This window comes from Schistocerca piceifrons, chromosome 1, assembly GCF_021461385.2.
Source record: "Schistocerca piceifrons isolate TAMUIC-IGC-003096 chromosome 1, iqSchPice1.1, whole genome shotgun sequence".
Lineage (NCBI taxonomy): Eukaryota > Metazoa > Arthropoda > Insecta > Orthoptera > Acrididae > Schistocerca > Schistocerca piceifrons.
Window position 1 is genome coordinate 351,523,671 of NC_060138.1, and position 24,686 is coordinate 351,548,356.

Below are 24,686 nucleotides of genomic sequence, written 5' to 3' on the forward strand. Positions count from 1 at the left end.
CACGTACTCTCCACATATACTGATTTCCGTAATCTCTATTCTTTTTTTCATAATGTGTAACGGTAAAGATTTTTTTTAGGAAAACAAAATAATGCCTTTTGTATGGTGTGTGTGTGTGTGGGGGGGGGGGGGGGGGGCGGCCACTGTGGCGGAGCGGTTCTAGGCGCTTCAGTCTGTTCAGTCTGGAACGGCGAGACCGCTACGGTCGCAGGTTCGAATCCTGCCTCAGGCATGGATGTGTGTGATGTCCTTAGGTTAGTTAGGTTTAAGTAGTTCTAAGTTCTAGGGGACTGATGACTTCAGAAGTTAAGTCCCATAGTGCTCAGAGCAATTTGAACAAATTTGTGTGTGTGTGTGTGTGTGTGTGTGTGTGTGTGTGTGTGTCTGAAAAATGACTCTAAGCACTACGGGAGGTCATCAGTACCCTAGACTTAGAACTACTTAAAGCAACTAACCGAAGGACCTGACACACGTCCATGCCCGAGGCAGGATACGTACCTGCGACCGTAGCAGCAGCGCGGTTCAGGACTTAAGCGCCTAGAACCGCTTAGCCACAACGGCCGGCTTCTGTCTGTCTGAGAGAGAGAGAGAGAGAGAGAGAGAGAGAGAGAGAGAGAGAGAGAGAGAGAAGAGAGAGAGAGAGAGAGCTATTTTCATACCAATTTCAGTCGTGTAGAGCATACTGAAACTACAGGGAAGGTGGACCAAAATATGGGAACACCGCAAACACATTACCATGCTTAATACGCTATAGGAAAACCGTTGCATCGGGAACAGCTTCCAGTCATCTCGGAATTGATAAATACAGCACCTGCAAGGTTGATGATGATGTTTGGTTTGTGGGGCGCTCAGATACGCGGTCATCAGCGCCCTAACAAAGGTAGCAGTTTCTACACAGTCCAATTTGTGCACAATCCAATCTGGCCACTGTCACGAATTATGATGATGATGAAATGATGAGGACAACACAAACACCCAGTCCCTGGGCAGAGGAAATCCCCAACCCGGCCCAGAATCGAACCCGAGACCCCGTGATCCAGAGGCAGAAACGCTAGCCACTAGACCACGAGCTGCGGACTCCTGTATGGTTGAAGATGAACATACTTTGTACACCGCGATTGTAGTCGAGACACTTCTATTACTCCAAGATGACTGGTTTCTATAGTCTTATGCTGCCATCATCTGACCTTGTGGAACTTAACTATAAAATTATCATGTTACATTACATTAAATCAAAGCGTAAAACGCACTCCCCACTGATTACATGTCTTGAAAGCAATCCAGTTGATAAAATGCGCACAGTTGATAAAATACACACAGATGATAAAAACCACACAGATGGCAAAAGGGATACAGTTGTTAAAATTGTCGTCTCGTCCATTGCATGTTGGTAGCGGACATGATTCTAACGAGAGGGAGTAAGAGGTGTGTTCATTTACAACCAACCGATCGCCTCACTGGACAGAATGTGTACTTTACAAAGGTCCTGTATGGTTTTTTAAGGGAATCTTGTACTATTATTCCTGCAAAATAGTGTAACGCTGATAGAGGGGCATATCGCTCACGCACCCTTCTCTCCAAAGTGAACCACAAAGGTTTAATAATACTGTGATCTGGTAACTGTGATGGCCAGGGGAGAAAACGACAATTCACCACCGGCGGTTCTAGGCGCTACAGTCTGGAACCGCGCGACCGCTACGATCACAAGGTTGAATCCTGCCTCGGGCATGGATGTGTGTGATGTCCTTAGGTTAGTTAGGTTTAAGTAGTTCTAAGTTCTGATGACCTTATAAGTGAAGTCCCATAGTGCTCAGAGCCATTTGAACCATTTGATTTTTGACAATACACCATCGTGCGCATAAAACCAGTCCGGGACGAGATCTGTGTTAAAAGGGGCCCTGTGGCCTTGAAACATAGCCTCTCCATTCGGAAGAGAAAAACTACAGCTAGCTACAAATATACTCTGCGAACCATTGCGAAGCTCATGGTGGAAGGTACATCCCACTGTACCAGTTATTAGGGCTTTTTCCCGCTCTATTCACGTGTGGAGCGCGGGAAGAAACACTGCTTAGATGCCTTTGCGCGTGACGTAATTAATTTAATCTTGTCTTCAGGAGCCCTATGGGTGCACCCAGTCGGCCGAAATTGTCACATAATCCTTGGCAGTAACAAGATCTTGCAGCCATGCAGCCCATGGAATATCGCGAAATAGCTGTCGAAATATTGTCACCGAACCTCCGCCATGCTTCGCTCTCGGGGCGTAAACTCGACCACAAGCTGGAAACAATGTGAAACAAGACTCATCCCACCAAATGAATACCTTCCATTCCTCATACCTCATAGTACGGTACCAAATTTTCCTGTTACGAGCATTTGCATCTGTCATGAGTGGTTTTTGAATTTCATCTCGCCCTGCAATTTCCTACACCTAGAGCTCCCTTCTTTCTTTCTTGTTTTGCAGCTACCCTCCTGATATTTTTCGTCACAATCCTCTTCAACGACAATCCATCATCATCACCCAACCCACAAATTCGTTCTCGTTGTGACTTAGCGGCTGACGATTTCGCGCTTTCCCTGTATGCGGTACAAATCTTCGAGACTGTGCCTCCTGGAATACCAAACACTTCGGCTCCTTTGGTTGCGGAACCACCACCATACGAACACCAATAATTGGTCTACGTTCGAACTCACTTAGCTCCGATATAATGCATTCACAACTACACAGAACTGTGTTCTCATCACGACAGGCACCTGCGACACGTTGAGGACACTGCACGGACGCCGTCCCTCGTGAAATGCGGCAACGCAACTTGTAGGTTTGGCTAGCAACCGCACGTATGTTCAAGCGCGCATTTCTCGCGGTGTTTACATATTTTTGTCCACCCCCTATGTATTAGATTTTTATTGTGAATGGCTTAAATCACTTGTAAAGTGCTGTTGTTGTAGTCCCTAGTTCGAAGAATAGTTTGGTGCTGTTGTGCACGATTCTCTCGCCCGAGCATGATTCCTAATCTCGGTGCGCAGCTATTGCAACCTTTATCCACTTAAACCGTTTTACTGTAGCCACGCGTTGGACGCTCAACAATTTTTACCGCCCAAACTCCTCTCCATTATCAAGTTAACTACCCCTTGGTGTCTCAGGATGAATCCTCTGAACCTGTCCCTACTTTTACTCACGGTATGCCATTAATTTGTTTTCTCGCCGATTCGTGTCAGTATTCTTTCGCTAGTTTTGCGATCTGCATACCTAATCTTCTGTAGTGTTTTGAAGCACCACAGTTCAAAAACGCATCTTCTGTTCTTGTCTGTACTCGCTATCTTCTGTTCCACGTGTCGTACCCTACTCTGACATTATCATAAGTACTTTTTTCTCCATATTGTATGACGACACAAATCGCGCTTGGGATGTACTGCATGTGGTAGCAACGAAGCAAAAAGCAGGAATGGATATCACTTGAATGCGATACAGTGGAGCATGTGATCCGCCGGCCTCGTCGTCTTTCCAGACTTGGAGGCGCCACGTTTCATTCAGGTAGCTTCTCAACTGACATCACGAGGCCAAGTACATCCCGTTCCAGCTTCTCAACCAAGTAAAACTTCCTGGCACTATCGGGAATCGAACCCGAGTCCTCCGCATGACAGCCAGTCACGCTGACCACTTTTCCCCCCCTCGTTCTCCGTCTTTCTTCGTCATTTGGTCTGTGCGGATGTCCCATTACAATTCTTCAGTTTCAGCGTTGAAAACTTCAGTCAGTTTTTTTTATTTTTTTTAAAATTTTATTTTTAAATTACAGATGGTGGCCAGCCCCCTGATCGAACCTGCTGAGGTGCCGAGCCGGCAATACTGAGCTGCAGCTGGCTGTCAATGTGTGCATGATAGGGCATAAGCCGTGTTAACTATATTTTTTTACGAAGTTGGAACTGTGTATGCCTTATGGCTATGTTCTATTACGAATAAGCGGGAACTTTATCCGTTGAGGTCGACTGGGACCGGCTTGCCTCCATCAGTCACAGCGTCCACTTAGGGTCGCCAATTAAAACTTATTGCACAGCGAGTCGGAGTCGTCCTACTGCTAATATGGGTAGCGAAGGAGACTTCTTCACTGAATTGCTTTACAATACAAGCCGAGGTTGCCCACTTTCCGCGGAACGGGCGGTGATCTGTTGAGTAACGACGTGCAAGCGTTAGTGCTGTGATGAACTTCTATGGAATTCGCCGCTCCAGTTGTGAATCCGAGATCGAATGCGACCCCTAGACCAGCACCTAATAGGTTGCTTCAGATGAAAACGTCTTTGTAAAGTATAACCTAGAATTTTACGTAATAAAATTTGGTTCTGATGTGACATACCACGGACACTTTCGGTCACTAAATAAGATTGCTCTAAATTTTCCGTCCCTTTCCATATCGACAGCTTTACTTGTATTTACCGTATCAGCTCTCGTGCTGTAATTCAATTTTTTGTTTTTCATTTCCTTTTTAGAAATTATGTCTAACACTACAAACATGTACTGGAAGTCAGAACCACGTACTATTCACAGCGACAGGATAGCTTTTGTGAGTGATAACTTCCATGAAGTAATCGCACGAAGTACAATACGAAAGGACTGCTCATCTTAAGTTTGACAATTTATTTTTAGAAAACCTTCTGAAGCAACTGTGTTATTTCCGTTGAAGCACGATGTCAAAATACCTCTGTATCGATAACTAGTTTCATTTCAAAGACTATGTTTGTTATTATTATTTTTACTATTATTATTAATTCTACTGACAACATTGGACAACTTGAGTCATTCCACGTCCAGTTTTTGTTTGAAGGTTGTTCTGTTCGGTTCTTGCGATCTGCCCAGCACAGTTTCATTCTTCTCGATCGCAGTTTTCTCAATTCGTATGAAATCTCCAGCCTTTCTACGTGTCACTTCTGCTGAACATTTGTGTTCCTTAATAAAAGTATTAATTTTACCTCTGTTCTCTTCGTCTGTGATCTGGAGTTCAACTCTATTAAGATTTTGCTGAATTTTCGAATCTATTGTCTTCTTTTTAAGATTTCTCGTCGCAAGTTAAAATCCTATTCCCTGGATTTACAAGATGTGAAAGAAGTAACAGATTCTTTTGTTCTTTACTGCGCTAGTTTTGGGCCATTCTCTTTAGAGACAGTTTAATTGGGAAGGATTTTCCAGATTCGTCCGACCTGGTATATTTTCTTTAAGTAAGTTCTGGTGATTTTTCTTTCAGGTTTGAGGAGCTGAGCAGTTCTTCTCTCATTTTTAATTTGTAACAAGGTTTCACAAGCACAAACGACTTCCAGGATGTTACTGTTTGATAGTGTTGGATCTTAGTGTCTACTGACAAACATTTCTTATTATACGTTGACCAGGTAAGAGACTGGGTTTTTTTCTTTTACTGGCCACATTTCTTCCTCACCTACGTTGTGCTTAGTGATTACTGCAAGATATTTAAACTACAGAAGTATGTCAGCTTTTTGATTTTTTACGCATAGTTTACTTTCATAGGCGCATGATCACAGTTTTCTCGAAGGATACTTTAATCCTATTTCTAAGGCGATTATCTGGAGACTGGTGACCTGGACACGAACTTATTCGATGTCAACAACTAAGATGGCTATATCACATGCAAACCCCTGTTAGGTTGTTGTTCTACAGCTTTAATTTCAGGTGGCAAATCCTCATGACGTAATCGACAGCGATATTAAAAAGCGGTGGACACAGTCATCTCCTTGTCTATGACCTGTTTTTAATGTGGAAGATTTCGAAATTTCTTCCCTAAATTTTATCTTGGAAACTGTGTTCAATGAGATTATATGGATAAATCAAAACATCGAAACAAATAAATCGATAACTCTCGTAATACTTTGCTTGGAGAAAATCCAATTATCGTTTAGTGCTCCTCTGATCAAACAGAATTATTCGACATAAAGCACAACAACCTTCTGTCTGATTTTTATTTTAGCATTTTTCTAGTGATAGTTTTGTAAGTTTTTAGCTCTTTCATCCCATGATCAGCAATTTGACAAGGAGTCCGAATGCCATTTATACACTTCGTATATTTGAGAATTATTTTGACTGGTAAGACACGTCATAATTTTGACCTAGGTATGATGTGGCGCCATAGCAATGACGTCAAAAGCCTCATAATAAAAGCAGAAGCCTCAGCTGAAGGTGGGCAGTCTTGAGTAGTGTCTTGGCACGATATCAGCGGGTGTAGCAGGCAGGCACTGTGGTGTTTTTGCTTAAGTGAAGGTGGCAACATTGATCCAGCTAGACATTTCAATGCATCTAATTTATTCTGTTGTTTACGCTCAAAAGACGAACAAGCATTCCGCAAAGTTTTTGTTTGTTATTTGCAACCTCAAACAAATAATGATTCCGTGGACCTGCAACGTTGGACAGCTAAAGAGCCCAAGATAAATGCTCATGAGATGTGGATTCGAAGTCTAGATAATTAATGAGGACCTCAGTTACTACAGTTTCAGACAAACATAGGCAAATCTCTGTACGCCCGGATAGCCGTGCGAGTTACAGCCCCACAGCCGAGAAGGGAATTGCGCCGGCCCTCTATCGAATCCGCCCGGTGGATTAACAATAGGGATGGGTATGTCAGTCACTCTAATTAATCAATTTATTTATTTAGTTCGGGGTACACACATTGCATCCCGGGGATACGGGGTAGCGACAAGAAGGGCATCCGTCCATCTATTAAACTAACCGTCCCAAATCCGTTAACAATCATGCTGACCCTCTGTCGATGCAGATCAGAGGCACAAGAAAAGAACAAGGTAAGCAGATCTCAGTGTGCATCGTCAACACTGGAAACTTTTCGTTACTACTGAATGTTCGAAAAGGTCGTATTTCAGTGACGTAGTAAAAGCATCAGTACCCCAGTACGCGCAACGGGACAGTTGACGAACAGAATTTCACACCTTTCTGCGATATATGGACGACGTATTTGATACCAAACTTCAACGAACATAAATATATGAATGTCAGAGACCATGAGGTGATATGACTTCAGTCCGCGGTAGTAGAACTGGAGCCCGAACGACCCAGCGATCTGTATTTATTTCTAACCCATTTTCAACGTTCATTTAGTTGAATACTACACTCTAAAAATCTCTGCATGGTTTATGTGAGAGTCCAACGCGACTCCATTCGCTCTTGTGGTTACAACAAACGATTTCACAATGTTCTTATCAACTGACGGACTGCCTGTGTTTAGCATCTTAACTTCTGTCGTCTAAATTTCCGTTTTAGTTGATAAATGGAAAACTACTACTCTATCCTGGGCGCCTGAAACGAAGTATGGTAAGACAGAAAATGTAGTTTTCCAATACCTTCGATTGAAAGCACTGTCACCAATTGTTCTTCGGGTTTTACATTTTCTTGCGTTGTGAGTTGTCTGCTTGTCTTCCAGATATCGTAGCTAGTTTTGCAAATAACGGAATTTGGATCCTTTCTCTTGCAATAAAACAAGACGCTGTTAAAAGCTCCCAGTTCTGAATACTGAGCTATGCTCTGATTAGATTATCATCACAAAGTGGGAAAAAGACACTTCCGACTGTTAATCATTCAGGCCTGTTTCCGCAAAGACGCTAGTGGCCGCTCTTTAAAATAGTTTATGTATCATGTCTAACTATTTCCTAGAGTGACAACTGGCGGAAACTAAAAAGTATCTGCACTATCGATAAATATCCATTGACGTTTTTCCTGCAGACAGATACTTGAGCAGTATTCATTTGTAATACGGATAACGGTGTGGGCTGGTCCGGTTGTCACAGTGTTCACGATTCCTTTACAATTGGTTCAAATGGCTCTGAGCACTATGGGACTTAACAGCTGTGGTCATCAGCCCCCTAGAACTTAGAGCTACTTAAACCTAACTAACCTAAGGACATCACACAACACCCAGTCATCACGAGGCAGAGAAAATCTCTGACCCCGCCGGGAATCCTTTACAATTCCTGGCGTGAAAAATACTTAAAAGAACCACAGGAAACAGCGGTTGGTGTCGAAGATAATGCACAAAGCTTTACAACTACGTTCGCTTCTCTTAAGTTCTTGGGCGTGCTACCTTAACATCAGGTCGTTCAGGGTCGACCGGAGCTGGATTCACCCAACGAAGTAGTACACGAACAAACCATTAAGATAACAGGTTGTTGAAGAGGTGGCGTCAGACGCACTCCGAAGTCCGTCTGATGCAGGTGATGGAATTAATTACAGGATTAGATACCATTTCTCGGATCCATCAGTTTAACCAATAATAGCGTTTCCTGAATATGGTCATTGAATTTCCGTGAGAGGTGAAGGCAAATTGTGGACATGAGCGACAAGAAATCCTACTGATTACACACGAGCCTCTGACCTAGAGACAGCTCAAAGTATTTTTAGTGTTTTCAACTTATCTCGTTCAAAGTGTCAATAAGAGTCAAATCAGGGAGTGTGAGAGTACGTTGCCATTTTTCCCTACGCGGGGGAGTACGAAAATAATAACGCACGTGCGAGACTGTGCACTAAAAAAAATTCCGAAGTGTGGTTGTAAATATACATACACTGTGAATTCATAGGATAAACATACCCGTAAACAAACATATAGTGCAATCAGTGTAATTAGAAGTCTTCGTTCTCACGAAATGCCAAAAGACACAGAGTGAGGTATAACTGGTGATTTCAGATTCAAGAGAAGTAAAAACCTAGCTGACAAACAAAAGCTGAACGACGCGAATATGAGCGTAAGGGGAGCAACGAGAGAAGCGTTCAATGATTTTGAAAGTGAGACATTGTCAACTGGCCTGAGAAAAACCCTAAGTGATTATGGTCGTATGTAAAATCAGTGAGTCAAAATCATCTGTTCTTTCTCTCAGCGACCACACCGGCACCTAAACGGAAGATAACAGAGAGAAGGCCGAAACACTGAATTCGGTCTCCGGAAGTTGTTTCACCGCGGAAGATCGTAACACTGTCCCTCCTTTCAACCGTCGTGCAAACGTCGAAATGGCAGATATTGAGGCAACTGTTCGCGGAACTGAAAAGCAGCTACAATCGCTTAGTAGCAGAAAGGCTTCAGGACCAGATGAGATACCTATAAGATTTTATAAAGAACATGCGAAAGAACTTGCTCCCCGTCTAGCAGTAAGTTATCGTAAATACGAGTAGCTTGAGCAACGGAAGGTATCTAACGACTGGAAAAAAGCGCAGGTCATTCCCGTTTTTAAGAAAGGCCATAAGACAGATCTACACAATTATTGACCTATATCGTTGAGGTCAGTCTGTTGTAGAATTATGGAACATATTTTATGTTCAAGAATTATGACGTCCTTGGAAAATGAACAGCTCCTCTATAAAAATCGACATGGATTCCACAAACAGAGATCCTGCGAAACTCAGCTCGCTCTGTTCCTCCATGATATCCACAGCTAAGCGGACGACGGCGCTCAGGTTGATGCCGTGCTCTTTGATTTCATTAAGGAATTTAACGCCGTTCCGCATTGCCGTTTAATGAAAAAAGTACGAGCTTACGGAGTATCGGAGTAGACTTGTGATTGGATTCAAGACTGTCTTGCAGACAGAACTCAACACGTCGCTCTTAACGGAACTAAATCGACAGATGTAAAGGTAATATCCGGAGTACCATAGGGAAGTGTGAAAAAAATGGTTCAAATGGCTCTGAGCACTATGGGACTTAACATCTGTGGTCATCAGCCCCCTAGAACTTAGAACTACTTAAACCTAACTAACCTAAGGACATCACGCACATCCACGCCCGAGGCAAGATTCGAACCTGCGACCGTAGCAGTCGCGCGGTTCCGGACTGAAGCGCCTAGAACCGGCTAGGACAAGAGTAGTAGGAGGTAGCGGACAGCATTAGAACTGTCAAAATGCTGACTACGATAAAAAGGTACATTATCTCTCCTCCTACATTACTGTAGTATTTCTATTGTTTCTTGGGATATTTTCGGTTTAGTTTCTGTGTTGCATAAGGCGGGAACGGTAGATAACGCAAATAACGCCTGATTATCGAGCGGTTTCATATGGTGCAAAGCGTAAAAAAAATTTCATTGTGGAACTCATTACATTTTTTGTTCGTGTAATGGATATAACTGCCTCAAATTTCTGTGATACGATATTCTGCCCAATATTATTTACTGGTGGTAACAGTGAATTACGAAAAATAATCAGTTCCTACAGAAATGACTGACAAAGGAAACTCGCCATAGCAGCCCCGTCAGATTTCGTGGTAAGATGGCCCAGTGGATAGTCCGTAAAACCTGAACACGGATCAAGCGCGAAAACAGGAAGACGGAAAACTGAACGGTGAAAAAAGAAGAAAACTAGAAATATTGAACGGTCAAAGCAGAAGATATAACATCGAGCAAATTGCAAGTACCATGGAGTCGTAGTTGTATGGTCACTGTGTTGGAAGACAGAGTGGGAGGTCCGTGTACAAACTAGGCCATTTCACCACCAAATCTGAGGGGAGCACGATGGGGACTTTCCCTTATAAGGCGAACTCTACGCTGCTGTGTCTTCACAGAATCCAGCAGACACAGTCCGTCACTGCAGCTTCCGCTCTCTTCATTCATCGCGTCCTCAACCCTTTAGACCCATTCCCAGATCAGAAAGGGAAAGGAAGGGAAGGGAGATGATTGGGAAAAGGATAAGATATCGGGAGGGGAGGAGATTTACCAGTCATTCCCTTGTCCATATTACACTCTTGCTCACAAATTAAGGATAATTGCAGACTGTGATGCCACACAATGTGACACGACACAGAAATGACGCTAATAGCATAGGCACATAGGGAACACGTACGACACAAATTTGTAAGTCCACGGTATTGATGAGAAGTTGAGAAAACCGTCCCGAAACACATGCACTACAAAACGCCACTGTTTCCTGCACATGAACCCCGACATCAGTATGGGATACGATCACCATGCACACGTACACAGGCCGCACAACGGGTTGGCACACTCTGGACCAGGTGGTCGAGCAGCTGCTGGGGTATAGCCACCCATTCTTGCACCAGTGCCTATCCGAGCTCCTGAAGTGTCGTAGGGGTTTGAAGACGTGCAGCGATACGTAACGGAGAGCATCCCAGACGTGCTCGATGGGGTTTAGGTCTGGAGAACAGGCAGGCCACTCCATTCGCCTGATATCTTCTGTTTCACGGTAATCCTCCACGATGGCAGCTCGGTGGGGCCGTGCGTTATCTTCCATCAGGAGGAAAATGGGACCCACTGCACCCCTGAAAAGGCGGACTTACTGGTGCAAATTGACGTCCCGATACACCTGATATGTTACAGTTCCTCTGTCAAAGACATGCAGGGGTGTACATGCACCAATGATAGTAGTCCCATCCCATACCATCAAACCACGATCTCCATACAGGTCCCTTTCAAGGTCATTAATAGGTTGGTATCTGGTTCCTGGTTCACGCCAGATGAAAACCCGGCGAGAATCACTGTTCAGACTATACCTGGACTGTCCGTGAACATAACCTGGGACCACTGTTCCAATGACCATTACTGTGTTCTTGACGCCAGGCTTTACGGGCTCTCCTATCACCAGGAGTCAGTGGAATGCACCTTGCAGATCTCCGGGCAAATAAATCATGTCTGTTCAGTCATCTGTAGACTGTGTGTCTGGAGACAACTGTTCCAGTGGCTGCGGTAAAGTCCCGATCAAGGCTACCTGCAATACTCCGTGGCCGCCTGCGGGCACTGATGGTGAGATATCGGTCTTCTTGTGGTGTTGTACACTGTGGATGTTCCGTACTGTAGCGCCTGGACACGTTTCCTCTCTGCTGGAATGGCCATAATCTTGAGATCACACTTTGTGGCATACGGAGGGCCCGCGCTACGACCTGCTGTGTTTGACCAGCCTCCAGTCGCCCTAGTATTCCACACATCATAACGTCATCAATATGTGCTCTTTGAGCCATTTTCAACACACAGTCACCTTTAGCACATCTGAAAAACTCTGCACACTTACTCACTGCACCTTGCTCTGACAAGCACCAACACACCTCTGCGTATGTGGACTGCTGCCAGCGCCACCGTGCGACGACCGCAGGTGAAATGCATACCCCGAGATGATTTAAACCCGCAAACCGCCCACCAGAGCGTTGTTTCACCATGTATCAGCATTATCCTTAATTTATGAGAATGAGTGTGTTACACTGAAGTATTTGTAGAAAGAGGACTTGTAGCTAGTGCGCTGGTGGTTCATTGGAGGCCAGTGTTGGGTCGTAACATACACGATAAAGTCATCGACGGCGAGTAAGAGAGTAATAAACAAAGTATCCAATCAGCTACCGGAAGCTACGATGCTTGGCGCGAGCGGTCTAAGGCGCTGCAGTCATGGACTGTGGGGCTGGTCTCGGCGGAGGTTCGAGTCCTCCCTTGGGCATGGGTGTGTGTGTGTGTTTGTCCTTAGGATGATTTAGGTTAAGTAGTGTGTAAGCTTAGGGAATGATGACCTAAGTCCCATAAGATTTCACACACATCTGAACATTTTTGATGCTTGGCGGACTGAGAGAAGTTTTAACCTGACAGTGACATGTGGTTCAAAGTGACGATATGAAGCGCCTTCGTGGTGGATACGGAAGCGACTGCGGTTGCTGTTGCCTACAGCTAGGAAGCCGAGACGGGAGCGGAGACGTACCTGAAGCGCTCGTAGTCGGAGTGCTCGCTGCGCTCGACGTCGGAGACGTGGCCGCCGCTGCTGGCGGAGCGCAGGCGCGCCTCGTGCTGCTGCTGCTCGAGCAGCAGGTCGTGCGACTTGGAGCGCGGCAGCTGCAGCAGCGGCGCGGACACGCCCTGCTCCGTGTCCGTGTGGCTGCTGTCCTCCTCCTCTTCCTCCGTCGTCGTCGACGCGCTCGACGGCTTCTGCTGCAGCCGCCGGTGGTGATGGTGGTGGTGGTGATGGTGGTGGTGGTGGCCGTGGTGGTGCCCGTGGTGGTGCAGCCGCGGCTTCGGGCTCGACGTAGCCACGCCCTCGCCGCCGGACACCTCGTGCATCAGCGCCACCAACCTAGTGCCGATGTGCTGCATCACCTGCAACCGGCATAACGACCAGTTATACGGGGACAGCCGCGACACCGGATGGACAATTTACCTAAGCACATAAATTTGGCGAGGAAGGGCAACACAAGGGAGAACCAACTGTCACCCATTATACATTCGTGAAAGGCATAGAAGAACGTTGGGTAGTATCAGATGTGAGGCGTTAAAGAGACATCTCTATATTACATTGAAGAGCCAAAGAAACTGGTACTCCTGCCTAATATCGTGTAGGGCCCCCGCGAGGATGCAGGAATGCCACAACACGACATGCCGTGGACTCTGTTAATGTCTGCAGTAGTGCTAGAGGGAATTTACACCACGAATCCTGCAGGGCTGTCCATAAATTCGTAAGAATACGGGGGGAGGAGCTCTCTTCTGAACAGCACATTGCAAGGCATCTCAGATTTGCTCAATAATGTTCATGTCTGGGGTGTTTGATGGTCAGCGAAAATGTCTAAATTTGTGTTCCCGGAGACCCTCTGTAGCAGTATGGACGTATGGGATGTCGCATTGTCCTGCTGGAATGGCCCAACTTCGTCGGAATGCACAATGGACATGAGTGGATGCTGGTGATCAAACAGGATGCTTACGTACGTGTCACTTGCCGGAGTCGAATCTAGACGTATCAGGGGTGCCATATCACTCCAGCTGCACACGCTCCATACCATTACAGAGCCTCCACTCCACCAGCTTGAACAGTCCCCTCTGACAAGTAGGGTCCACGAATTCATGAGGTTCTCTTCATACCCGTACAGGTCCATCTGCTACATAGAATTCGAAACGAGACTCGTCCTACCAGGCAACATGTTTCCAATCATCAACAGTTCAACGTAAGTGCTGACGAGCTCAGGCGAGGCGTAAAGCTTTGTGTCGTGCAGTCACCAAAGGTATACGAGTGGGCCCTCGCCTCCGATAGCCGATGTCGATGACGTTTCTTCGACATCTACATCTACATGTAAATCACATTTAAGTGCCTGGCAGAGGGTTCATTGAACCACCTTCACAATTCTCTATTATTCCAATCTCATATGGCGCGCGGAGAGAATGAACACCTATATCTTTCTGTACGAGCTCTGATTTCCCTTATTTTGTCGTAGTGATCGTTCCTCCCTATATAAGTCGGTGTCAACAAAATATTTTCGCATTCGGAGGAGAAATTTGGTGAATGGAATTTCGTGAGAAGATTCCGTCGCAACGAAAAACGCAACGTTGAATGGTTCGTAAGCTGACACTTGTTAATGGAGCAGCATCAAAAACTGCAGCAATCTGCCGAAGGGTTGCACTTCTGTCATGTTGATCTTCAGTCGCCGTTGGTACCGTTCTTGCAGGATCTTTTTCCGGCCGCGGCGATGTCGGAGATTTGATATTTTACCGGATTCCTGATATTCACGGCACACTCGCGAAATGGTTGTACGGGAAAATCCCCACTTCATTGCTATCTCGGAGATGCTGTGTTCTATCTCTCGTGCGCCGACTGTAACGCCACGTTCAAATTCACTTAAATCTTGATAACCTGCCATTGCAGCAGCAGTAACCGATCCAACCACCTACCTAGGCGAATGCGGGCTGGTTCCCCTGATTCCGCCTCAGTTACACTATGTCGGCGATTGCAGCAGTTACACTATGTCGGCGATTTCAGCGCGCCGGCCGAAGCGGCCGTGCGGTTAAAGGCGCTGCAGTCTGGAACCGCAAGACCGCTACGGTCGCAGGTTCGAATCCTACCTCCGGCATGGATGTTTGTGATGTCCTTAGGTTAGTTAGGTTTAACTAGTTCTAAGTTCTAGGGGACTAATGACCTCAGCAGTTGAGTCCCATAGTGCTCAGAGCCATTTGAACCATTTGATTGCTGCGCAAACACTGTCTTGACGTACGCGTGGGGGGAAGGGGGGGGGGGGTCCACTGGGGGCCGAACCACACAATAACCCTTGGTTCGGTGTGGGTCAGAGGTGTGGTGGACGGACTGCTGTGGCCCGTTGTGGGGCTGTGAACCACTGAGGGCTACGATGGGACGAAGCCTCTCCGTCGTTTCTGGGTCCCTGGTTTAATAAACAATATACAACGTATCCAACAACTGGGCCAGACATTTGTCTGATATAGGCGTTGCCGACCGCAGTGCGGTATTCTGCATGTCTACGTTTCTCTTTATTTGAATACGCATGCCTATTCCAGTTTCTTTGGCGCTTCAATGTACTATGCCCATATACTAATTTTCAGATGCACTCTAGCATTTCCTGTAACCTGCCTGCAAGTAACACTGACACACCTTGTCAAAAATTAACCTTCCACCATTTGGGCAGAAACGAGCACTTCAAGGAGTCGAGGACCCTGTTCTCGAGATAGAAAAAAAACACAGTTTTTTTAAGTAAAACACTTTCTCACTTGTGCCCACATATAATAGAGATATGCAAATTCCTGGGGGCGCTTATTTAGTGTTCAAAGTGATGCGCTTCCACTACAATTTCACCATTAATATTGTGAAGTGCACCAGAAGATAATGGAGTTAAAAATCTTTCCCATTTCAGTTCCTTGAACAGCGTGGCCAGAGATAGTCTGAAAAGCTTGTAAGGGTGTTGCAGGGTAGGTTGTGTAGAGAAATAATTGTTCACGAAAAATTCGACATGTTGCGCCGTTTCCGAGTTAATTAGCACCAGGTCGTTTAAGAGCAAATTCTAGTGGGCCGCCAGATACGATTAGTGCCAGTTGTTATCACAGCGTAGATGACAGCGAACGAGACTGCTCGGCTTCTATCTTTACTACCATCCTATGTCCAGTTTTTGTAAAGCACTCTCTTGTTCGGCTTTAGGAAACGAAAAAAAGAACAGGTTTGGCAACACCGCCTCCGGTGGGCAGCTTGAATTACCTCGCGCAAAGGCCTGATTAGCTAACTTCAACATTAATTAACTCGGAATCTGAGCAAAGAGTCGGATTTTTTTCTTTGCAATTATTCCTCAGCACAATATGCCCTGCCGGCCGCGGTGGTCTAGCGGTTCTGGCGCTGCAGTCGGGAACCGCGGGACTGCTACGGTCGCAGGTTCGAATCCTGCCTCGGGCATGGGTGTGTGTGATGTCCTTAGGTTAGTTAGGTTTAAGTAGTTCTAAGTTCTAGGGGACTTATGACCTAAGATGTTGAGTCCCATAGTGCTCAGAGCCATTTGAACCATTTGAACCACAATATGCCCTGCAACACCCTTACAACCTTTGAAGATGGTTCTGATCACCCCGTACAGAATATTCTAAGGAATTCTACTCGTTTCTAAATATTGTCAGAATGTTTTATTCTTATAATCGACTAAACTGGCAATCGGGTATTTTATCAGTCCCCGCTCCCCTGCTTCCAAAAACTGTGCATTTCACACTAATATCTTTTTGACACACATCAGACTTTTCAGACTGGCACCCTCGCCTCTCATCCTAAACGAGTGATCGAGGACTATCTTATACTGCTTTCGTTCAGAGGGTATGCAGTCTGGCTAAAACTGTTCCGCGTCTTACAAAGATTTGCAGTAACATACTCCCACAGCGTCATTAGAATTTGCTCATTACTGCAGAATTACGTAACACTTGTTCCGCATTATTTCTGTTAGAACTAGTTTTCACTTACAAACACTACATCTGCTAGAAATCTGACGGTTGATACAATCATTCGTATACAAAGCAAGTACCAGCAATATGACACATTAAAACAAAGGAAATACCAGCAATATGACACATTAAAATTCACAACAACCATGGCCTCCACTAAATGAGTCGCTGACGCTACCCTGACACTATAAACGCCAGCGGAAGGGGCGGCTTTCGATGCCTGCCCTACACCAGCCCACCGCCCTGACGTTTCCCGGCTGCTTTTTAACCGTATTTTTGGGGGCGGAGTGGGTTCCCACAAAGAATGATGCTGTTTCCCCACAACATTATTCCTTAAACAACTTAATTATTTTCATCACAATTTATTTGCGAAATATTTTATCCACTTGCAGTTTCACAATCATTTTTAAAGTTAACGGAACATTTGTTTCGTAACTCTCTGTATCTGATGTTGCAAATATGTTGTATGTTTTAATACACATTTTAATTCAACATTTAAATTCGTTTAACAAATGAAGAAATCGAATCAAGAAGAGACGAACAGAAACTAGAACTAAGAAGCGAAAACTGACAAATGAGCGCCGAAAACGGAGAAAAGTGAGAAGCAAAAACAGAGAACTTTTGGATGGTAACCGTCATACAAATATTTAACATGTAAATTATTGTTGCAATAATGCAGATGAAGATTTAAACGAAAGAATGGATAATAAACTAAACTAAATTCAAGCAAAATGAGGAACAGAAACAATGAATACAATAACATAGACGAAAACTTCGAATGGTAAAACAGAAGAAATTGTATCGATGTTAACGCAGAGAAATATTTAAAACAACATTGGCAAATGTACCAAATGAGAAAAAGAGTCATATGTAGAAAAAACGAAAGCAAATTAAGTTAATATGGTCATTACAATGACTCGGCAAAGGCTTGGACGTAAGAAATTACATTTAGGCCAATTAAATGAATAAAAATAACGATCAAAGTCATTTCGACAAAGATTTAAAAATAAATATTATAAAGAAGCTGAAAGGATTCTGACTCTCAGCCTTCAGTTTACCAACAATATACACTCCTGGAAATTGAAATAAGAACACCGTGAATTCATTGTCCCAGGAAGGGGAAACTTTATTGACACATTCCTGGGGTCAGATACATCACATGATCACACTGACAGAACCACAGGCACATAGACACAGGCAACAGAGCATGCACAATGTCGGCACTAGCACAGTGTATATCCACCTTTCGCAGCAATGCAGGCTGCTATTCTCCCATGGAGACGATCGTAGAGATGCTGGATGTAGTCCTGTGGAACGGCTTGCCATGCCATTTCCACCTGGCGCCTCAGTTGGACCAGCGTTCGTGCTGGACGTGCAGACCGCGTGAGACGACGCTTCATCCAGTCCCAAACATGCTCAATGGGGGACAGATCCGGAGATCTTGCTGGCCAGGGTAGTTGACTTACACCTTCTAGAGCACGTTGGGTGGCACGGGATACATGCGGACGTGCATTGTCCTGTTGGAACAGCAAGTTCCCTTGCCGGTCTAGGAATGGTAGAACGATGGGTTCGATGACGGTTTGGATGTACCGTGCACTATTCAGTGTCCCCTCGACGATCACCAGTGGTGTACGGCCAGTGTAGGAGATCGCTCCCCACACCATGATGCCGGGTGATGGCCCTGTGTGCCTCGGTCGTATGCAGTCCTGATTGTGGCGCTCACCTGCACGGCGCCAAACACGCATACGACCATCATTGGCACCAAGGCAGAAGCGACTCTCATCGCTGAAGACGACACGTCTCCATTCGTCCCTCCATTCACGCCTCTCGCGACACCACTGGAGGCGGGCTGCACGATGTTGGGGCGTGAGCGGAAGACGGCCTAACGGTGTGCGGGACCGTAGCCCAGCTTCATGGAGACGGTTGCGAATGGTCCTCGCCGATACCCCAGGAGCAACAGTGTCCCTAATTTGCTGGGAAGTGGCGGTGCGGTCCCCTACGGCACTGCGTAGGATCCTACGGTCTTGGCGTGCATCCGTGCATCGCTGCGGTCCGGTCCCAGGTCGACGGGCACGTGCACCTTCCGCCGACCACTGGCGACAACATCGATGTACTGTGGAGACCTCACGCCCCACGTGTTGAGCAATTCGGCGGTACGTCCACCCGGCCTCCCGCATGCCCACTATACGCCCTCGCTCAAAGTCCGTCAACTGCACATACGGTTCACGTCCACGCTGTCGCGGCATGCTACCAGTGTTAAAGACTGCGATGGAGCTCCGTATGCCACGGCAAACTGGCTGACACTGACGGCGGCGGTGCACAAATTCTGCGCAGCTAGCGCCATTCGACGGCCAACACCGCGGTTCCTGGTGTGTCCGCTGTGCCGTGCGTGTGATCATTGCTTGTACAGCCCTCTCGCAGTGTCCGGAGCAAGTATGGTGGGTCTGACACACCGGTGTCAATGTGTTCTTTTTTCCATTTCCAGGAGTGTATTTTAACCTGTACACTATACGACCATTCAAGATTATTATGGCAGTTTCATTATATAGCGCCGGCCGAAGTGGCCGTGCGGTTAAAGGCGCTGCAGTCTGGAACCGCAAGACCGCTACGGTCGCGGGTTCGAATCCTGCTTCGGGCATGGATGTTTGTGATGTCCTTAGGTTAGTTAGGTTTAATTAGTTCTAAGTTCTAGGGGACTAATGACCTCAGAAGTTGAGTCCCATAGTGCTCAGAGCCATTTGAACCATTATATAGCTTATGCTTATAAAGACAACACATTACCTCAGAGCTAAGTTCGTGTACCAAACAACTAACTAGAAACAGAAGACTTGTTGCCACTCTGAAAGGCACAGTTGTTTTCTCACAGAATCTTGTGAGTGGCCATCTTCCTCAAATCATTTAGCGGTGCCGCTAAATACGCTCCGCTAGGGTTTAGAAATAGCTCTTGTCCGAAACAACGCACTGTCCGATACTATACAGACTTACTCCTGCCATCGAACAAGGTAGTGTCTGTGTTAGGGGAGATACGTTTACACACGTTATTTCCAGCCAGAAAAGTTTGTCAGAAGATACTAATACGCCAAACGAGGGGGAAAACGGTTCAACGTTCGAGATTGTATTAACATACGTTTAGTAGGATTCATCTGGCATTTCGAAACTGTTATTTAGTAGCTTAACTCGAGAAGTCGGCTCTAAACCTTTTCTCCATAGATGAAGAGGCGAGCATTCTCCTGCGTCTGAACCTTTCGTAATGTGATTTCTGGAGCACGTATATGTACGGTCCAATTAACTGAGACGATTAACGATTGTTCAAAGGTACCCATCATTAAAACCTCTTCCGCTTCTTGTGTGCGTGAACTGAAATCTGCCTGTCAGTTTTTAATGAATGTCAATTCGCTGCCTGTGAAATGATCGAAGAATGCTTAGGAATTTGGTTCCACTTTAAACCTAAGACGCTCCTTCTTTCCGATGACACAGAAACTAATAGTTGAAATGAAAAAGCTTTGGCTTGAAACACTACTCCATTTTAGTCTGGTGCTGAGAAACTTGAGTAACAAGTTGCAGGTTTTAATCAACACCGAATTCCATTACGGAATATTTTTGGCTCACCATCCAAGTGCTGTATCAAGTCATCAAGTTACCACGGCAAAGCAGCGGTATTTGGGCAGCACATCGCCTTCTCTCTGGCGTTAGTATCGGGTCATGCTATCTGCTTCAGATAATCCAAAGTCACCGCGAAGCTGAGTAGACTCCACTGCTGTCCCCCATAACCAAGGAGAAATTCATCCTCAGCGGTATTTCGGATCGAACTCATTCGCGTGGCAGTCAGGCAAGCCATTGGTTCAGTGCGGATAAGAACTAGGTATTGTTAGTTCCAAAAAGTGTTCAAAAGTGCATGCAGACGCTGCAAATTAAGAGGTTCACTCCAAAAGAAATGCACACTGTTTTTTTTTTAATCCATCTTTTATTCTACATGTACGAAAGTTTTACAGTGTGTAGATACATCCTTTAGGAACAATATTTTCATTTCTCCACATAATTTCCATCCCTCTCAACTGCCTTACGCCATCTTGGAATCAGCGCCTGTATACCCGTACGGCAAAATTCTGGACCAACCTGTTGGAGCCACTGTATGGCAGCGTGCACAAGGGAATCAATCATATTCAAACATTGTTCCACGAAGAGAGTCTTTCAGTTTCCCAAAGAGATGATAGTCACATGGAGCCAGGTCAGGACTGTAAGGCGGGTGTTTCAGTGTTGTCCATCCGAATTTTGTGATCGCTTCCATGGTTTTTAGACTGACATGTGACCGTGCATCGTCGTGCAACAGCAAAACATCCTGCTTTTGCCGATGTGGTCGAACACGACTCAGTCGAGCTTGAAGTTTCTTCAGTGTCGTCACATATGCATCAGAGTTTATGGTAGTTTCACTTGGCATGATGTCCACAAGCAAGAGTCCTTCGGAATCGAAAAACACCGTAGCCATAACTTTTCCAGCAGAAGGTGTGGTTTTTAATTTTTTTTTTCTTGAGTGAATTTGAATGATGCCATTCCATTGAGTGCCTCTTCGTCTCTGGTGAAAAATGATGGAGCCATGTTTCATCACCTGTCACAATTCTTCCAAGAAATTCATCTCCACCATTCTCTTACTGTTCCAAAAGTTCGCTGCATACCGTTTTTCTGGTTTCTTTGTGAGCCGCTGTCAACATCCTGGGAACCAATCTGGAACAAACCTTTTTCAACGCCAACACTTTCAGAATTCTGCAAACACTTCCTTCCCCTATCCCAGCGTAGCGTGACAACTCGTTCACTGAGATGCGTCTGTCAGCAGTCACCAGTTCGTTAACTCTCTGCACATTCTCTGAGTGTGAGCAGTACGAGGCCTGCCATTGCGAGGACAGTCCTCAATATTGCCGTGCCCGCTTTCATCGCGTAACCTGCATGCCCACCGACTAACTGTATTGCGATCGACAGCAGCATCTCCATACACCTTTTTCAACCTCTTGTGGGTGTTTCCCACTGTCTCGTTTTCACAGCACAGGAATTCTATGACAGCACGTTGCTTCTGACGAACGTCAAGTGTAGCAGCCATGCCGGCCGAAGTGGCCGTGCGGTTCTAGGCGCTGCAGTCTGGAACCGCGAATCCTGCCTCGGGCATGGATGTGTGTGATGTCCTTAGGTTAGTTAGGTTTAACTAGTTCTAAGTTCTAGGGGACTAATGACCTCAGCAGTTGAGTCCCATAGTGCTCAGAGCCATTTGAACCATTTTTTTGTAGCAGCCATCTTGAAGACATGCTGTGACGGCGCCACTCACGTGAACAGGTTGGACTAAGTTTGAAAACAAGCGGGAAGGGTGTATCTACACACTGTGAAACTTTCACACATGCAGAGTGAAAACTGTAGTTTTACAAAAATAGTGTGCATTTCTTTTGCACCCTCGTATTTGAAGCAACGTGGAGACATGTGCGCAGTTCACAGAGCCACTGGTTTCGTCTTGCTCCATTTGGGAGCGAGCAGAGCCCCCAATGCTGCAAATGATCGCTAACGAGATACGAACACACTTCGCTACCAGCTGTTGTCTCTCTGCAGGCACCTTCCACAATCTGCTGTTCCTCCTCTACGGCGTGCGATCCCTGCGGACACAACGAGGACCCATTCTGCCGCACATACTTCCAAAAGCAATTGTAGAATCTCAAAAATGAATGTGCATAAAGCAGAATTCCATACAGGAAGAGAGAGCTCATGCGACATCTGAACAGAGCGGTACTGCGACTGTGAATTACGGCTACTTTGAGCGGACGGGGATTCATTCGATTGGTAGAGGGGGAATTTTGTACCCGATGAAACGCGTACGTACGAGCCGTAGTCATAAAGTTTTAATAATAACATCGAAAAAAATTTTTTTTCTTGTTTTAAAGTAAATGTGTGCAGCTCTTGGGACAAAATGAAATCCCCATTCGACAGTACTGCAGATGGCCCTACATGAGCTAATACAGAACGCCATAGCTCATTAATAAAGTGGATTATCGAGCAGTATTTTGTTTTCTCCACTGGAAGGGGAACAACACTGCAACGATACGTGCTCAGTTGGTGGAAGAGTATGGCACCAATGCACCACCATATGGTGCATTTCCACATATTCCTTTCCTCTCTCATTCCGCGAAGAACCTCCTCGTTCCCTACCTTGGAAGTCCACCTAATTCTTCTGCAACAAACATTGTCTCCGGTTCCGGTTTTCCCACAGTCCGTATTTTACTACTGTACAATGCTGTGCTCCAAACATACATTCTCAGAAATTTCTTCCTGAGATTAAGGCCTTTGTTTGATACTAGTAGACTTCTCCCGGCCAGGAATGCCCTTTTGCCAGGGCTAGTCTGCTTTTTCTATTTTTCTCGTTCCGTCCGTCGTGGATTATTTTGCTGCCTAGGCATCAGAATTCGTTAACTACTTCGACTTCGTGATCACCCACCCTGACCTTTAGTTTCTCATGGGACTCATTTCTGCTGCTACTCATTATTTTCGTCATCCTTCGTTTTACTATCACTTCATATTCTGTGCTCATTAGACTGTTCATTCCATTCAGCAGATTCTGCAATTCTTCTTCGAGAAAAGCTACGTCATCAGCGAATATTATCAGTGATATCCTTTCACCTTAAATTTTAATTCCACTCACTCTTGAACCTTTCTTTTATTTGCGTCATTGCTTCTTCGATACATAGATAGAACAATAGGGGCTGAAGACTACTTCCCTGTCTTACGCCCTTTTTAATCCGAACACTTCGTTCTTGGTCTTCCTCCTTAATTGTTCCCCCTTGGTTCTTGTACACATTCTATATTACCTGTCTTTCCCCACAGCTTACCCCTTCATTTCTCAAAATTTCGAACATCTTGTACCATTTCACACTGTGAACGTTCTTGCCAGGTCGACAAATCCTGCGAATATGTTTTGATCAGCCGGCCGCGGCGGCCGAGCGGTTCAAGACCCTTCAGTCTGGAACCACGCGGCTGCTGCGGTCGCAGGTTCGAATCCTGCCTCGGGCATGGATGTGTGTGATGTCCTTAGGTTAGTTAGGTTTAAGTAGTTCTAAGTCTAGGGAACTGATGACCTCAAATGTTAACTCCCATAGTGCTTAGAGCCATTTGAACCATTTTTTTGTCTCGCGATCATTCTGTAATCTTGCTTCCATTATTAAGCGCAATTTTAAAATTGCCTCTCTGATGCCTTTACCTTTCCTAAAGCCAAAATGATCGTCATCTAACAGATCCTGAATTTTATTTTCCATTCTTCTGTATATTGTTCTCGTCAGCAACATGGATGCATGTCTTCTCAATCTGATTCTGTGATAATTATCGGACTTGTCGGCACACGCAATCTTCGGAAATGTGTGGATGATGTTTCTCCGAAGCACCGTGAAATGTGACAGAAGCCCGAACAACAGAGGTTCAAATGGCTCTGAGCACTATGGGACTTAACATCTATGGTCATCAGTCCCCTAGAACTTAGAACTACTTAAACCTAACTAACCTAAGGACAGCACACAACACCCAGTCATCACGAGGCAGGGAAAATCCCTGACCCCACCGGGAATCGAACCCGGGAACCCGGGCGCGGGAAGCGAGAACGCTACCGCACGACCACGAGCTGCAGATGGAACAACAGAGGACTGACGTAGTAGAACATGCACTGACTGTAAAATGGTGAACTGATAACGGCTAGGCACTAGCCGAAATCTAGATTTGCCGAATAGAACCTCTGAGAAAAGGACGACTGATTGCTGTGCTCTATCATTTGAAAGTCATATCACAGACGCCGAGTGCACCCACGTTCCTAACGGAAGGAAACCTGAGTGAGTGTTGCTGCTTAATTCGCGTTTAGTATCCTCACCACTGCGCCACCTCACTGTGTATGAAAAACAGGACATAGATTTGTATTTAACGTCCTGTTAACGTCAAGATTATTCGAAACGGGATATTAGGTCGGATTAGTGTCAAAGACAGGAGAAATTATGTATCACTGAATTGTT

General features: G+C 45.5%; 1 protein-coding gene across 1 annotated transcript in view; it reads right to left on the reverse strand.

Moving 5' to 3' along the window:
* LOC124784399 overlaps positions 1-24,686 on the reverse strand; it is a 513,236-nt gene that overhangs the window by 429,705 nt on the left and 58,845 nt on the right. Inside the window, exon 2 of the mRNA XM_047254096.1 lies at positions 12,680-13,071. Within this exon, the coding sequence (XP_047110052.1) occupies positions 12,680-13,071 (392 nt within the window). The remainder of the gene's footprint in view (positions 1-12,679; positions 13,072-24,686) is intronic.